We start from the raw sequence: 16,520 nt of genomic DNA, 5'->3' as shown, positions 1-16,520 counted from the left end.
CTGCTTTCTTTTCCCGCAGAAAGCCAGAGAAACCCTAGTGAGGGAAGGAAGTCACCACCCGCCGCTTCTCAGGACAAGACGCGTGACGGAGGAGCCTCCAGATACCCCCATCCCTTCTGTAGTAGTAACAGAAAGTGACCATTCTGTGAGGAACATCTGGGCGGACCACCGCGCTCGCAGGGCCATGTTCCCCACCCGCCAGCGAACCATGCAGCCCGACGACGAGGATGAGGACATCTACCAGATGTTTGTCCCGACGGAGCCGAGCGGACCGGAGCCGGAGGCGCCCTCGGAGAGGACGGAGAGGACGGAGAGGACGGAGGCCGCCTCGTCGTCACCCAAGACGGCTCGGCCCTGCAGCTGGCACGTCGAGCAGGTGCCCACCGTGCAGATCGACCCTCCACCCGATGGGAGCAGAGTCCTGCGGAGGGCGAGCAGCGCAGGGGAGAAGACCACAGAGGCTCGACAGAGCCCTGACGACGACTCTGCCGGTCAGAGCAACCTGGAAGTGATCCACACCGAATCCTCCAGCAACGACATATCTGGATCGTCCTCAGCCGAGCAGCTGACGATAGACGATATTGAAAACGTGTATGACAACATCAGCTATGAGGACCTGAAGAGCATGGGCCTCGTCAGAAGAGACCCAGAGGAGAGAGAGTCACGGAAGGAGACTTCTACAGATGCACAGGGTCCCCAAGGCCAGGCAGCAAGGGTACTGAACGCTCCAGAGGTCGCAGAGCCTATGATCCAACCAGACAGCTCCTCGGATAGCAACCGCTCCTCTACGCAGGAGGGGAGGCCGTTTGAGCTCAAGATAGTAGAGGAGAACATCTATGACACTATCTGCTTCAGGGAGCCGCCATCAACAGAACTTATAGGAACAAATGAAGGCGTCAAACTGAAACAAGAGAGGGAGAGTCTGCTGGCTTCTGAACAAGACCTGACTGAGAGCCTGGGAGGGTTTGTGTCCGAGGAGAGCCTCCACTTTGGAGAGGATGAAGGACCAGACGCCTCCCATCCCGTCCAGTGTTCCTCTGAGCCGGATTACTCCTCCTCGTCTGCCTCTGAGACTTTCCCTCAGCGCTCGCAGAAAGGAGATAAGATGTCGGAGCAAGTCGACGAGATCTGGAACGATCTGGAAAACTACATCAAGAACAACGAGAAGAAAGCGGATAGACTCCCCGCCGCCTTCCCGGTCAGCGCCAGTGAGTCGCCTAAGAAGAAGGTCAAAAACAGCCCTACGAAGAGGCCCCTTGTGAATAGTCCTCAAGCAGCCAGCCCCCCAACACATCAGCCTAAACCCCCGCCTGTCACCTCCACGCCGTCATTCACCATCCCAGTCATCAACTTCCCTGACCTTTCAAGTGAAAGCACCATCACAGAAGAGAACCACAGCTCCCCCGCTCCTACGTCACGCCCCCTCCCCGTCACCCCAGAGCCCCCAGCGGGCACCGTGAAGAGCATCCGGAACAGACTGGCTCGCCTCAGCAGCGGCAGCTTCCGCCTGGAGGACGACGACCTGGTGGAGCTTCCTCAACGCAACACCCCTCACAAGGAAATCCCCCTCAAGGAACTTCACAGCTTGTTTCCAGGGGAGCTGGCAGGTCTGGACTCGCCGCTGGCCTCCTCCTCTCTGCTGCTGGGCGAGTCCGTGGACTTGGACGCAGAGAAGTCAAAGAACAGGGTGTTCCTGATGGCGCGGCAGTACAGCCAGAAGATCAAGAAAGCCAACCAGCTGTTGCGCATGAGGAGCATGGACCCCGGAGACGCTTGTAGTCGGGCCAGAACTGAGAAGAAGCAGAAAGACCTGGCAGCTATCTTGGAGGAAAAGAAACAAGGGGGCACTGCTATAGGTAACGCAAAACATTTAGCTCTCAGAACAATCATTCTGAACTCTAGTATTGTTGATAGATAAGAATTAGGGCTGTCAATCGATTCAAATATTTAATGCCGCATGATTTTCATAGTTAATCGTGATTAATCGTACATTTTTTATCTGTTCAAAATGTACCTTAAAGGGAGATTTGTCAAGTATTTAATACTCTTATCATCAGGGAGTGGGGAAATATTCTTGCTTTATGCAAATGTATGTATATATTTATTATTGGAAATCAATTAACAACACAAAACAATGACAAATATTGTTCAGAACCAATGGATTCCTGAAGTTGTCTAGTCTCATATGATGCCAGGATCTTCACTCTAGCTTTAAAACTGATCCCGCTACAACCTACAACTCGCAAGTTGCGTTAATCCTCCTCACACCTTCTTTACATCCTGTGTTTCCTCTCCAGGTGCAAGGATAGCGGAGTACTCGCAGCTCTACGACCAGGTCATGTTTAAGGATCCTCCCGGTCCAGCTGGCCCACATCACGCCCACCCAGGGCTGCCGTCTTCTCCGTCCATGCCCGAGACCTCCCTAGAGGAGGACTGGCTCCACTCCACGTACAGCAACGGAGAACTGGCCAGCTTCGTCTCCTCGTCCGGCGCGTTGGACGACGCTCGGGCGTCCTCCACCCCGCAGCGCAGACTCACCTCCGCCTGCTCCATCCCTTCTCTCAAGACCTCCCCGACCACCCCGCCGCCCCAGAGATGGAGCTCGTGCATGGCGGCGCCGAGCGAAAAGGAGGAGCACGTGTACAGTTCCATTAAGAGACATCCTTCCTTTAACGCTCCGTCTTCGCCCTCAAAGTCGTCCCCGTCCAGTCACTGTCAGTCGCTCGGCTCTCTGGGCAGCCCGGAGAAGAACCAGTCTGGACTGAAATGTAACGGACCCACAGACAGACTCCGTGGACCCAGTCTGGGTCGCGCCGGTCGGCAAAGTAGCCTCCCAGAGCGCTTTACCCAGGGACACTCAGACCTCACTTTACACGACGGCCAACAGGTGGTGGTGCTGAACCGGGCCTCTGCTCTGAGCATACTCAACGCCACCCAGAACTACCTGGCGAACTTTAAGGACGACGGGGAAGACGACGACGACTACGTAGAGATCCGCTCGGAGGACGAGAGCGAGCAGGAGCAGGACAGGTTGTCGCGGCGAAACGGCAGCTCGACGCTCCTCTCCAATCAGAGCCGGGGTCTCGTCCACTCCCAGAGTCTGCCGTGCACGCCGGCGCGCTCCTGCGACCCGCTGAGGCCTCTGGACCGCGAGCATCTGGAGAAGTACCTGTGGAGCGAACCGCAGCAGAGCCAACCCAAAATCGTCCAGTCTCTGAGGGAGAAGTTTCAGTGTCTGAGCTCCAGCAGCTTTGCCTGAGTCTATACGACGAATAAAAGCCAAATATATATAAAACATAACAGCATATAGCAACAAAAGGGACACTGCTGCTTTGCCTTGAACGCCCCTCAACATCGTAGTCCACCTCTCCAACGTAAATCAGACGCAATTTCTTCGATTGCAGCCATATTTGTAACAACTCTCTGTTACGGGGCTTCAATGTAAAATACATGATAGGTTACTATTAATAGTGAACAGCCTGCATGTGAGCTGCCTTAGCACTTCCAGGTTCAAACAGTGTGTGTTTCAAACAGATCAGGTGGTGAAACGTCAACACGTTCTCAGTCGTTTCTAAAGGCATTCAGTGTGACTGAATGGGTTTTAATATTCTTTTATTGCTTTACGTGTGAGCCTTGTAGAGATAATTGGAGTCGTGTGAATTGGTTCTGCTGGAGGACTTAGTGCCAATAAACTGTTGTACAGTTACAGTAGTTCAGGATGTCTGTTACCGATTGTAAAATATAGATTCTTGTCTGTGCCCAAACGTCTCAAAACCGAAGCATCAAAAATCTAACGGCAGACATTGACTTCTCTTCAAGCTCTTTCTTTTAATTTGCCGTTAAGGTTATTTTAACTGCATTTTCAGCACTAGTTAATCTTAACCTGTGTAGGTTTTAATTGTGCTTACACTATCAAACTGCTCTGAACAAAGCAGCTTTACAAAATTTCCAGTTCAAATCTTCAGATTTGCTACTAGATTGTCACTTTTAACAGCTTTTTAGCAATAATTGTAACAAAAAAGGATGCAGCTAAGATCCAATAGGTTAAGTATAACTAGACTTAGACTTGTAAGTCTATTTGAAGTTATTGTATTTCCCTCTACCTGCCACCTTCGTCACCAGTAGGGTATAACGCTTTAAAAACCAAGAGAAGATGCTGATATTTTAGATAATCTATAAGGAACCGTAGGGCTTCATATTTATTTTGAATCTGTGAGTAAATCGGAGATGTTTTTATTATCCGTCATGTCGAGTGAAATGTGCATCTCAACAAGTGGATGTTTTGTTTTTCATCACACTATTTTTTTTGTTTTTTAAGAGGGACCACGAAGGAGGTTAGTTAAAAGACTACAGTACTGTATTTGGTGTATTTTTTTCTCTCTCAAATGGATAGTCTGTTTACTTTGTTTACGTTATGGGACACTCCCAACTGTCACACTACTGATGTTGCATCCACAGTCACAGAAAGATCACTTTAATAAGGTTCATACAACACAGTTTTCTCTTCCAGTATTTACCACACACTGTCTTTAAAAAAAAAAAAAATCACTAAAGTTGTCCTATTTATTTGAAAGCATCCCTGTTATTTTGGCCTTTATCACTATTACGTCAAGCCACAGACAAGTTGTAAAATAAATATTTATTAAAAGAAGAGTTTTATTCAGATTTAGGGGCGCAGACAAAATTTGAATCAAATACTGTGAATATTTTCAGAAGTAAATTTATTTTCACGCACTGCTCAACACAACTTCCAAGTCACAACAACACGTGAAAAAGCACAATATAATGGCCTCATGTTCATATCAGGAAATATGCATCAAAAGCAAGTTAGGAATATGAAGTATGTTTTTTTTTTTATTGTACATTTTTGTTTCACTGGTGGGGATTGTCTGTCTTCATTGACTCTTTTTTGCACTTTTCTTGTCTTTTTTTTTTACGTTTTATATGTAAACACGTTGTAAAGATGTACATTTTAGGAAAGTTATTCTTGTATGCCATAGGTATGCTTTATAATGCTTTAATGTTTAAGTTAAGTGTACTGTATTTTTTTAACTGCCTAGTTGTCATTGCTCAACAAAATGTAATAAATTCAGATTAAACTCATCTCTGTGTTTTTATCATTGAATAAATATGAATATATATATATACAGAACAGCAGCTGATTACCATTCAGAGGTTATGTTCATCAGCAGCAAGTATTCATTGCTCATCATTTCAAGGAGAATTGTGAGACATCCAATACATTCATGAAGAATATGCTCAGTGTGGTATAAAATAAATAATTCCCCACTTACTTTATAACATGTACATGTCTTTGTTTTTATACTAGGGATATCACTTTATATTATATTTATCATGCAGAATATAATATGGATATCGTCACACTCCCTTGAGGTTTCAACATAATGCTTGGTGATCAGTTGGTTATTACATTTAGATTTTTTCACCAATGATATATATTTTTGAGGCCAAAATCAATATCTAAATCTAATAACAATAAATTGACCAATATTATTTTTAAATGTAACACACAATCATTTTGAGAAAAAATCCCTTCAACTCTTTTTTTTTTTAAAGTATTGTGGTCAAGAGATTTACTACGGCACATACAAACTTATCACGTTATAACAAGATTTTTTTCTTGTCATAATAATATGCTATTTATCCTGTTATAATGTGAAACTTTTCATGTTTCACGTTATAACAAGAAAAGTGGGGATCACGTTATAACGTTAAAAAATTTATGTTATAACAATAACTTATTACGTTATATAAAAAGAAAAGTTTCACGTTATAAAGTGGTATGTTTGTATGTCGTAATAAAACATTTTGTTATAATGTGGAAAACGTCTTGATAAAACAATAAACTTTTCACGTTATAATGTGATACTGATCCAACACTTTATGGCTGAAAAATAAATTTTTCAACGCTCTCTAGAGGGCAAACTATGACACCGTTTCAAAATGACCTCAAACTTATATTTTACATTTCTGTACTGCAATGTCTTGTGTTGCTCAGCCAATTCATCAGGAGAAGAATAAAACACACACAATTCCTCCAAAACCTCAAAATATAATATATAGTGTATATATATATATATATATATATATATATATAATATTTTGAGGTATTATTCTGAGTTTTCATTTATATAGAAACATATATATATATATATATATATATATATATATGTATGTATATATATATATATATATACTGAAAAATCAATACAGTAGACTTCTAGATACTTTCAGAGCAGGAGCACTGTGAATTTTGTATCAAGAATCAACAGCAGAGGGCGCACCTGCAGCTCAACATAAACTAGATACCATCGCGAGAACAAGAACGAAATGTGAGGCATGCTGGGAAATGTAGTGTATGAGAAATAACGGTTCAAAGCGTTATTTCTAATTTGATAAGGGAGATAGTTGACGTGAAACTTTATTAAAAAAAAGTTGAGATTATTTACATAATCAAAATCCCTCTTATTGTAATTTTCAGGGGTTTTTTTAAACATTTTTTCTTCTCGAAGCTTTTTTTTTTTTTTTTTTTTTTTTAAGGTTAAAGGAATACATACACATACTTGTAATACTACTAGTTGTAATAGTGCAGTGTCAAGAGATAAGTTCATATTCATATACATACATATTCATATACATACAACCAACCTCACATATAGATATATATACATACAGTATGTCTATATCCACACGCGCATCTCTTATGTCTCATGTTGAATTTAAAATAGTATACGGTAATGTTTGTGACCTTTTTACATATAATCAACTCTGTGCAGCTATATACCTCACATCTGGAAAAGAAAGCTATCATTATGTACAAACGTTTCTTTTTTTGTTTTATATACAGACGTAGGCAAAGTTGTTGGTAACGTTCCGTTAAAGAGAGAAAAACCCACAATGGTCACTGAAATAACTTGAAGCTGACAAAAGTAATAATAAATAAAAATTCACTGAAAATTAACTAATGAAAATCAGATATTGTTTTTGAATTATGGTTCAGCAGAATCATTTAAAAAAACAAACTAATGAAACTGGCCTAGACAAAAATGATGGTAACATTAACTTAATATTTTGTTGCACAACCTTTTGAGGCACTCACTGCAATCAAGTGATTTCTGTAACTCTCAATGAGACTTCTGCACCTGTCGACAGGTATGTTGGCCCACTCCTCGTGAGCAAACTGCTCCAGCTGTCTCAGGTTTGAAGGGTGCCTTCTCCAGACTGCATGTTTCAGCTCCTTCCACAGATGTTCAATAGGATTTAGATCAGGGCTCATAGAAGGCCACTTCAGAATAGTCCAATGTTTTGTTCTTAGCCATTCTTGGGTGTTTTTAGCTGTGTTTTGGGTCATTATCCTGTTTGAGGACCCATGACCTGCAACTGAGACCAAGCTTTCTGACACTGGGCAGCACATTTCGCTCCAGAATGCCTTGATAGTCTTGAGATTTCATTGCACCCTGCACAGATTCAAGACACCCTGTGCCAGATGCAACAAAGCAGCCCCATAACATAACCGAGCCTCCTCCATGTTTCACATTAGGTACAGTGTTCTTTTCTTTGGATGCTTCATTTTTGCGTCTGTGAACATAGAGCTGATGTGACTTGCCAAAAAGCTCCAGTTTTGTCTCATCTGTCCAAAGGACATTCTCCCAGAAGCTTTGTGGCTTGTCAATATGCATTTTGGAAAATTCCAGTCTCGCTTTTTTATGATTTGGTGTCCTCCTGGGTCGTCTTCCATTAAGTCCACTTTGGCTCAAACAGTGACGGATGGTGCGATCTGACACTGATGTACCTTGACCTTGGAGTTCACCTCTAATCTCTTTGGAAGTTGTTCTGGGCTCTTTGGTTACCATTCGTATTATCCGTCTCTTCAATATGTCATCAATTTTCCTTTTGCGGCCACGTCCAGGGAGGTAGGCTACAGTCCCATGGACCTTAAACTTCTGAATAATATGTGCAGCTGTAGTCACAGGAACGTCAAGCTGCTTGGAGATGGTCTTATAGCCTTTACCTTTAACATGAAGGTCTATAATGTTCTTTCTGATCTCCTGAGACAACTCTCTCCTTAGCTTTCTGTGGTCCATGTTCAGTGTGGTACACACCATGATGCCAAACAGCACAGTGACTACTTTTCACCCTTTAAATAGGCAGACTGACTGATTACAAGTTTGAAGACACCTGTGATGCTATTTACAGGACACACCTTAGTTTAATATGTCCCTATGGTCAAATTATTTTCAATCTTTTCTAGGGCTACCATCATTTTTGTCTAGGCCAGTTTCATCAGTTTGTTTTTTAAAATGATTCTGTTGAACCACAATTCAAAAGCAACAGCTGATTTTCATTAGTTAATTTTCAGTAAATTTTTATTTATTATTACTTTTGTCAGTTTCAAGTTATTTCAGTGACCATTGTGGGTTTTTCTCTCTTTAACGGAACGTTACCAACAACTTTGCCTACGTCTGTATGTTGTTGTTGCTGCTGTCTGTATGTCCCTTTTACAAGTATGTGTATGTATTCCTTTAACTTTAAATAAAAAAAAATAATAAAAAACATAAGACTTGATTTCGCACCCCACTATTGGAGAGGCCATTTATAAATAACAAACATTGATTCAATAAAGATAGGGTGATCATTAATCTAAATATTTCTATTGTACCAAAAAAAAAAGCACAATATAATGGCCTCATGTTCATATCAGGAAATATGCATCAAAAGCAAGTTAGGAATATGAAGTATGTTTTTTTTTTATTGTACATTTTTGTTTCACTGGTGGGGATTGTCTGTCTTCATTGACTCTTTTTTGCACTTTTCTTGTCTTTTTTTTTACGTTTTATATGTAAACACGTTGTAAAGATGTACATTTTAGGAAAGTTATTCTTGTATGCCATAGGTATGCTTTATAATGCTTTAATGTTTAAGTTAAGTGTACTGTATTTTTTTAACTGCCTAGTTGTCATTGCTCAACAAAATGTAATAAATTCAGATTAAACTCATCTCTGTGTTTTTATCATTGAATAAATATGAATATGAAAACAGAACAGCAGCTGATTACCATCCAGAGGTTATTGAGCAAGTATTCATTGCTCATCATTTCAAAGAGAATTGTGAGACATAAACATAAGACTTGATTTCGCTACCAACCACGTTACCAACAACTTTGCCTACGTCTGTATGTTGTTGTTGCTGCTGTCTGTATGTCCCTTTTACAAGTATGTGTATGTATTCCTTTAACTTTAAATTAAAAAAAATAATAAAAAACATAAGACTTGATTTCGCACCCCACTATTGGAGAGGCCATTTATAAATAACAAACATTGATTCAATAAAGATAGGGTGATCATTAATCTAAATATTTCTATTGTACCACATCACATGGCTCTGGATCTCGAAGCTTCTTCTTAACGCCGGTTTACCCAGAGTGCACCGCGCCGCCTCCTTTCTTCTCGGTTGTGTGGTCTAATCATGTCGATGCTAGAAGGTCCGTTAAACGTGCTCGGCCAGAGGACAACTGGCGAGTCAGTTCGCACTCAAAATGGTGAGTTAAGTTGCTCCTTTAGTTGCTGTTTCACGTAGGCTTCTTGTATTTTATCTGCGTCCCGAATAGTCAACGGGAGAAGTGATTTAATCTACGTGCATGTAGCACACGTGTGGCTAATGCTAACTTTTATGCTAGCTAACTTTAAGCCGCAGTCTCTAATGAAATCCTGCAAAACACAGCATAGTTAGCTAATGTCACACAATGCGCACATTACGCCAACAGCATTAGTTATGAAGTAATAATCCCATTTCAGTACCTTCCACTCTCAGTACCATGAATGGACGGCTATGCTAATGGGATAGAACAACACTGTCATGGTCTGAAGGTGTGGCTACTAGCTCACTGTGAGCCACACTCAATAAAATGACAGGATATATGTTAATCACAGAGGTGTTATAAGTTCAGTTAGACATGTTTAAAGGATGCACCAGCTGTCCTTTTTAAATGTAAATGTTATTTAATGCTATTAAGTTAGTAGCAACTCTCCCTTTGTGTCTTTGCAGTCATGGCTGCGTCATCCATCGCCAACATCGTCAAGAGCTCCCTGGGACCTCTGGGCCTCGACAAGATGTTGGTGGACGACATTGGGGTCTGTGTCGCATTTAACAATATACCTTTTTCCACAGCATCTATTTTGTCAGGTTAAACGCAGGTGTAATTAATAACCTTAATTATTGCCCTGTTATATTTAGGTGGGCCAGTGCATGCTGGCTCCTCATTAACTGTATCAATTACACCTGTGTTTACCCTGATATGATAAAATATCTAATATATTTTTCTGCCTGTTTCGATGATAACTCACATTGTTGCCTGAGTTGCTCATCTGCCTCCCTCCATGACTGCTTAGCAGCAACCAAAGACTGGATGTCTCTCAACTTTGTCCACTTAAAACCCTGATAAAACATTCTTTTAATAGGAACAGACAATTTTGCTACAGCAGTTCATCGGTTTTCATTGGCCCACTTCAATCAAATATCAGTCCTACAGTTAAAAATCTTGGTATCATCTTTGACCGGAATATGACTTTTGATCATCATGTCACTAAACTTGTCCAGACCTGCTTTCTCCAGTTACGAAACATTGCAAAAATCAGATGCATCTTGTCCTCCACGGATCTTGAACTTTTAATTCACACTTTCATATTCTCCCGTCTAGACTACTGTAATTCCCTCTACACCTGTCTCAGTCAATCTGCTTTAAATCGCCTACAGGTGGTTTAAAATGCAGCAGCCAGGTTATTAACCAGAACCAGCCGTCGGTCTCACATCACCCATGTTCTGGCATCCCTCCATTGGCTCCCTATAAAATTCAGAATCAACTTTAAGATCTTGCTAATTACATATAAGGCACTGCATGACCTCGCCCCCAGTTACGTTGCTGATCTCCTTGTTCCATATTCGACCTGTCGAACACTTCGATCCTCTAATCTCTGCCTTTTATCCATCCCCCGCTCAAACTGCAAAACAAAAGGTGATCGGGCCTTTCCTGTCTTAGCCCCAAACTCTCTGGAATCACCACCCCCAATCTATTAGAGCTGCTGAATCTCTGGACCGCTTTAAGCGGCTTCTAAAAACCCATCTCTATAGGCAAACCTTTCTACAGGCACATGTGTGTTTGTTTGTTTTTGTTTGATCTGTGTCTCAGTGTCATATTGTAATTTTTCCTTGATTTTTCATTGTTTGATGTTTCTTCTTGTGTGTGAAGCACTATGTAACTGTATGCACTGTAAAGGTGCTATATAAATAAAGCTTCACTTACTTACTTACTTACTTGTCTGACAGGACGTGACCATCACCAACGATGGAGCAACCATCCTGAAGCTGCTGGAAGTGGAGCACCCAGCCGCCAAGGTCTTGTGTGAACTGGCTGACCTGCAGGATAAGGAGGTCGGAGATGGGACCACGTCTGTGGTGAGTAGGGTCAACAGCTGCTCCAGTATGTTGTCGGAGCTGAGGAGTAGGCTGCTACCAGCTCCTTATACTCTCACAGGGAGAATGAACTGTACATTGGAAACATAACGTGAACTATAATATCCTGTTTTAGTACCATGCATCTGCCTTTTATTACGGATGTGTGGCTATGCTAACAGGAGAGAGTAACTGTCCTTCAGTGTCTGAAGGGGTTGAGCAGCCTCATTTCTGCCACCCCTAATGAAACGATGGTACAATATGAAACACATACCTTTTTTAAAAACATTTTCATTGGTGGAGTAACTAAGTATTCTCAGTTGGAATATGAAGCCAGTTTCAGTTTTTACTTATTTAAATAATGTGACATTCTTCTTTTAGGTAATTCTTGCCGCAGAATTGCTCAAGAGTGCAGATGAGCTGGTGAAGCAGAGGATTCACCCCACATCAGTCATCAGTGGATATCGTCTGGCTTGCAAGTAAGATGCTAACATTGAGAACTACTATTTACTCTGTTCAGATGTGTTTCTAAATGGACTCTAGCTGTGTCCAAAATAATTCACTCATTCTCTACTCCATACTCGATGTCCAGGGAGTTTTATGTAAAGGACCATATAGTGAGCTCATTGGCAAAATTAAACCACACTTTTGGACACTACCCAGGTTGTTTTCTTAGCGCTGTTAATTGCATCATTGCTGTCGCACAATTAAAATGTGCCAGATCAACGTCGACTGTTAGACCATCCATAATAAATACCAATATGTATTTTGGTGCTAAATGCATATTGTAATCTATTTTGTTTAGTTGCCTCAGCGAAATGCTCTGGTAAGCAGTGATGCAGCTTTTATTGTGAAAGGTAAGAACGGAAGGATTAAAGTGGTGTTGTGCTGTCGTATTTTAACCAAATTAATAAATACAAAGTACTTTGTGGCTGTTGTGTTGTGATATGCTGCTCTACTCGCATCACGCCACAACTCGCATCAACAACTCATGGATTTGTCTCAATCGTGATGCTCTCTCTCCTCGTTCGTCTGCCATTTTTCCTTCAGTGCAATGCATGAAGGTATATAGTGCTCTGTTAGTGACCATCATTGTCCACTATTTTTTTATGTTACATTGTGGGATACTTTTGAGTCCACTATTTAGGGAATAATAATTCTCACTATAAATTCGGACAGCACTACAAAATGGTGAACTCGCAAAATAATAATTTTTATAGTGAGTGATTTGGGACACAGCCACTGATTATCGCTGGGTTCTTCAGATCTCTCCTGATGTTTTGACATGCAAATTTGCCTTTTTCATCTTCCAGGGAAGCAGTTCGCTACATCAATGAGAATCTCACCATCGGAACAGATGACCTGGGCAGAGAATGCTTAATCAATGCAGCCAAGACCTCCATGTCCTCCAAAATCATTGGAGTGTATCCTTTTTGCTACACAGTGCATAAACATGTGTTGTTTGGATCCAACCCATAAGATCCCTTGTGTTTGTAATGTGGAGTTTGCAGGCTGTGAGTAATTGTTTATGTGAGCAAAGCAGCCCTTATCTGCCTTAACCCCGAGCCCTCAGTGATTCAGAGTTCTTTGCTAACATGGTGGTGGATGCTACCCTTGCTGTGAAGTTTGTGGACAGTAAGGGGGTGGCCAAATATCCCATCAACTCTGTCAATGTGCTGAAAGCCCATGGCAAAAGCCAGAAAGAGAGCTACTTGGTTAACGGCTATGCACTGAACTGCACAGTTGGATCACAAGGTATGTGGGTTTCCCAAATTTCAAATGTAAAACGTGAGGATTTACGTAACAATAAATGTGATGTAAGTGTAATGCCTCATGCATTACCTGAGCTGATTAAACTCCCATTTAAATTTGCTGCTATGTCTCACCTGATGGCGTAAGCAGTGATACGCGTGGGAGACAGTACACTGGCTATGAAAGCAATGTAGACGCAGTACTTTGTAAACTGCGTCTAAACTTTTATAGCCAGACAATGAAATAATAGCCCAAAGTAAAATGTGTTTTGTGTTATTTTCTCCTCGTATAGGGAGTTTTTATTATTCTTTGGATATTTCCCCTTTTAAACATGCCGTTATGTGTTTTTTCTAAAGGGATGGTAAAGCGTGTGCAAAACGCCAAGATTGCTTGCCTGGACTTCAGCCTGCAGAAGACCAAGATGAAGATGGGAGTCCAAGTTCTTATCAACGACCCAGAGAAGCTTGACCAGATCAGACAAAGGTGCGTACCATTTCCTCCTCCTTACACTGTCACAAACGCATCCTTAAGAATTCCCATTTTAATTTGCTGTGATGCTGAATCCATAGTTTACACAGTGATACGCGTGGGAGAAAATATAATCGGCCCTGATACAAGGCAGCAGTTTCTCTCCGAGCTGTTGTATCAGTATTGTGGGCTGGACAATTTAGTATTATTTACATTGTATTGTATCTAAATGTAACCGGTGACACTGAATCAATATTGGATTTCGTTGCTCCAGGGAATCTGATATCACCAAGGAGAGGATCCAGAAGATTTTGGCAGCAGGTGCAACCGTCATCCTGACCACCGGTGGCATTGATGACATGTGTCTTAAGTACTTTGTGGATGTAGGAGCCATGGCGGTGAGAAGGGTCCTCAAGAAGGACCTCAAACGCATCGCCAAGGCAACAGGAGGTAGGGTGGAAATACGCTGATGTTTGTGGTGATTGGCTTTTGTGTTACTGGTCTTAATATCTGTGTACATGTTTTAATGTCTTAGTCAAGCCCATATATGCATAAACTAATAAATATCATATTGACGTTGGTTGTGTTTGTCCATTCTCAGCCACCGTCTGCCCGTCTCTGACCAATCTGGAGGGAGACGAGACGTTTGAGGCCACTATGCTTGGCCAGGCGGAGGAGGTTGTGCAAGAACGCGTCTGTGATGACGAGCTCATCCTTGTCAAGAAGTAAGAACTGCAACCATTAGCCTTTTTCCATCCACATGTGCTGGCTTGACTTGACTCTGCACAGCAGAGATTTGCATCTCCATTACAACAAGTCTGCAAACCGGTGAACAAACACATTTAATTTCCTATATTCTTCACAATAAAAATCCCCTGCTATTTTTGCTGCTGGTACTCGTCCTCCCTGCAGTATTAGTACACTTGTTTTTATTGAAGAATAGCCGCTAACAAAGCTCCACTAATTCGGTGATAAACTCATTTCCTATAGATTCTTCACAATAAAAGTCCCCCATTATTTTGTTTTTTAAAAGCTGTTATGAACTCTGTGTACCCAAAAGTGCCAATGGAAAAGCACTATACGTGTACCTCATTATAACTAAAAAGTACTTCTAACACAATGTGGACTCATAGTTATGTGAGTACAACTGTAGGATGACAACATGTCAGTGCTTTAGATTGTACCTCATCTATAGTTCTGACAGGAGTTGTGATAAACTTGGACAAGAATAATGATTTGTATGATGTGTGGAGGGCAGAAGTCCCTCATATTTCTGTCTACAGATGCATTATCTACAGTCTGCCACATGTTAACTGTACTGGTTCTGTTTTCTCCACTCAGTACCAAAGCACGCACTTCAGCATCCATCATTTTGCGCGGGGCCAACGACTTCATGTGTGACGAGATGGAGCGCTCTCTGCATGATGCTCTCTGTGTGGTCAAGAGGGTGCTGGAGTCCAAGTCTGTAGTGCCAGGAGGTGGCGCTGTGGAGGCAGCTCTGTCCATCTACCTTGAGAATTATGCTACCAGCATGGTGAGCCAAATCCTATGAAAAGCTTTAGTTTCTTCAAGCATGCAGCTGCTGGGGATCTGGGGTTCGCTTCTTCTTCTTTTAAGAGATGATTAGTTTGTTGTAACCCTGTTTCCCCGATGCGGAGATGTTGCTCATCATTCATGTTTCTTCAGGGTTCCCGAGAGCAGCTGGCTATTGCCGAGTTTGCTCGGTCTCTCCTCGTCATCCCCAAGACGCTGGCTGTAAATGCAGCACAGGACTCCACAGATCTGGTGGCCAAGCTTCGGGCCTTCCACAATGAGGCTCAGGTTAATCCTGAACGCAAGAATCTCAAGTGGTGAGTCTTTCCTTACTGCACCAGTCATGAAAATGTAATGTGTTTCTATTTAGTGAAGTGGCACTATAGATTTAATCGTCTGCTCTGGGATTGTTAAATCTGAAGTCCTTTTATCATATTAAAATGAAAATCTTTGAGTTAGTTATAGACCAACAAACTAATCAATAAATAAAGTAGATGAATAGATAATGAAAACAATTAAGTTGCAGCCTTAACATCAACTTGCTTTTGCTATCAGCCATTTGAAACTATAAAATGTTGATCAGTGTTTTCCAAAGCCCAAGATGACATCCTAAAGTGTCTTATTTTGTCCACAACTCAAAGATATTCAGTTTACTGTCATATATGATATACACATTTAAGAAGCTTGAATCAGAATTGACCATTTTTTTCTTACTCATTACTCAAACCGCTAAATTGAATATGAAGATATTTTGAGATTAATGTAATAGCTGACATTGATAAATTGTTGCAGCTCTAGTGTTGTGTTGAACATTCAGCATTTGACCACTTGTTGTTTTGTCTTGTAGGATTGGTCTGGACCTGGTCAACGGCAAGCCCAGAGACAACCGTCAGGCTGGCGTCTACGAGCCCACCATGGTTAAGACAAAGAGCCTCAAGTTTGCCACCGAGGCTGCGATCACCATCCTCCGTATCGACGACCTCATCAAACTGTACCCAGAGCCGAAGGAGGGCGGGCAGTCGTACCAGGAAGCAGTGCAGTCGGGATCTCTGGGTTAAAAGGCTGATCGGTCCTGATATGTTCATCTGTATTTATACGTATGGAGCTCTCCATGGCTGTCGCTCTAGTGTAGGCGTACACTTTGCCTGTTTACTGTTCATCCACTCCCTCCCAGAGGATCTGTAAGTCATTTGTTTTTTTGGACACTTAATAAAGCTGCAATGGTTGTACATGACCGTTGATTTGTTAATTCAGATTTGCTAGCTGTGGTTATTGTGCAGGCTTTGATAAATGAGCTT

General features: G+C 41.8%; 2 protein-coding genes and 1 non-coding gene across 5 annotated transcripts in view; all 3 read left to right on the top strand.

Annotated features, from left to right (window-relative positions):
* Nucleotides 1-5,103, top strand: part of LOC141755822 (pleckstrin homology domain-containing family G member 1) — a 71,627-nt gene extending 66,524 nt beyond the window's left edge. For all 3 annotated transcript variants that reach the window (XM_074615061.1, XM_074615063.1, XM_074615062.1), the window contains exons 16-17: nucleotides 20-1,856; nucleotides 2,298-5,103. In XM_074615061.1, coding sequence (XP_074471162.1) covers nucleotides 20-1,856; nucleotides 2,298-3,259 — 2,799 coding nt within the window. In that variant the 3' untranslated portion in view covers nucleotides 3,260-5,103. The remainder of the gene's footprint in view (nucleotides 1-19; nucleotides 1,857-2,297) is intronic.
* A 4,310-nt stretch (nucleotides 5,104-9,413) lies between these two features.
* tcp1 (t-complex 1) lies at nucleotides 9,414-16,456 on the top strand. Its single transcript, XM_074615059.1, has 12 exons — nucleotides 9,414-9,559; nucleotides 10,066-10,151; nucleotides 11,344-11,472; nucleotides 11,851-11,948; nucleotides 12,783-12,893; nucleotides 13,043-13,224; nucleotides 13,578-13,704; nucleotides 13,964-14,139; nucleotides 14,291-14,414; nucleotides 15,031-15,223; nucleotides 15,376-15,539; nucleotides 16,070-16,456. Exons 1-12 carry the CDS (start codon nucleotides 9,487-9,489, stop codon nucleotides 16,278-16,280), a joined length of 1,674 nt encoding a protein of 557 aa, XP_074471160.1. The 5' UTR covers nucleotides 9,414-9,486; the 3' UTR covers nucleotides 16,281-16,456.
* LOC141756715 (small nucleolar RNA SNORA29) lies at nucleotides 9,803-9,943 on the top strand. Its single transcript, XR_012591521.1, has one exon. It is a non-coding gene; the product is annotated as a small nucleolar RNA SNORA29 (small nucleolar RNA).
* Nucleotides 16,457-16,520: the final 64 nt, after the last annotated feature.

Source organism: Sebastes fasciatus, chromosome 18 (assembly GCF_043250625.1).
Source record: "Sebastes fasciatus isolate fSebFas1 chromosome 18, fSebFas1.pri, whole genome shotgun sequence".
Taxonomy (NCBI): Eukaryota; Metazoa; Chordata; class Actinopteri; order Perciformes; family Sebastidae; genus Sebastes; species Sebastes fasciatus.
Note: the sequence above shows the minus strand (reverse complement) of the source record. Positions and strands in the feature narration are given on the sequence as shown.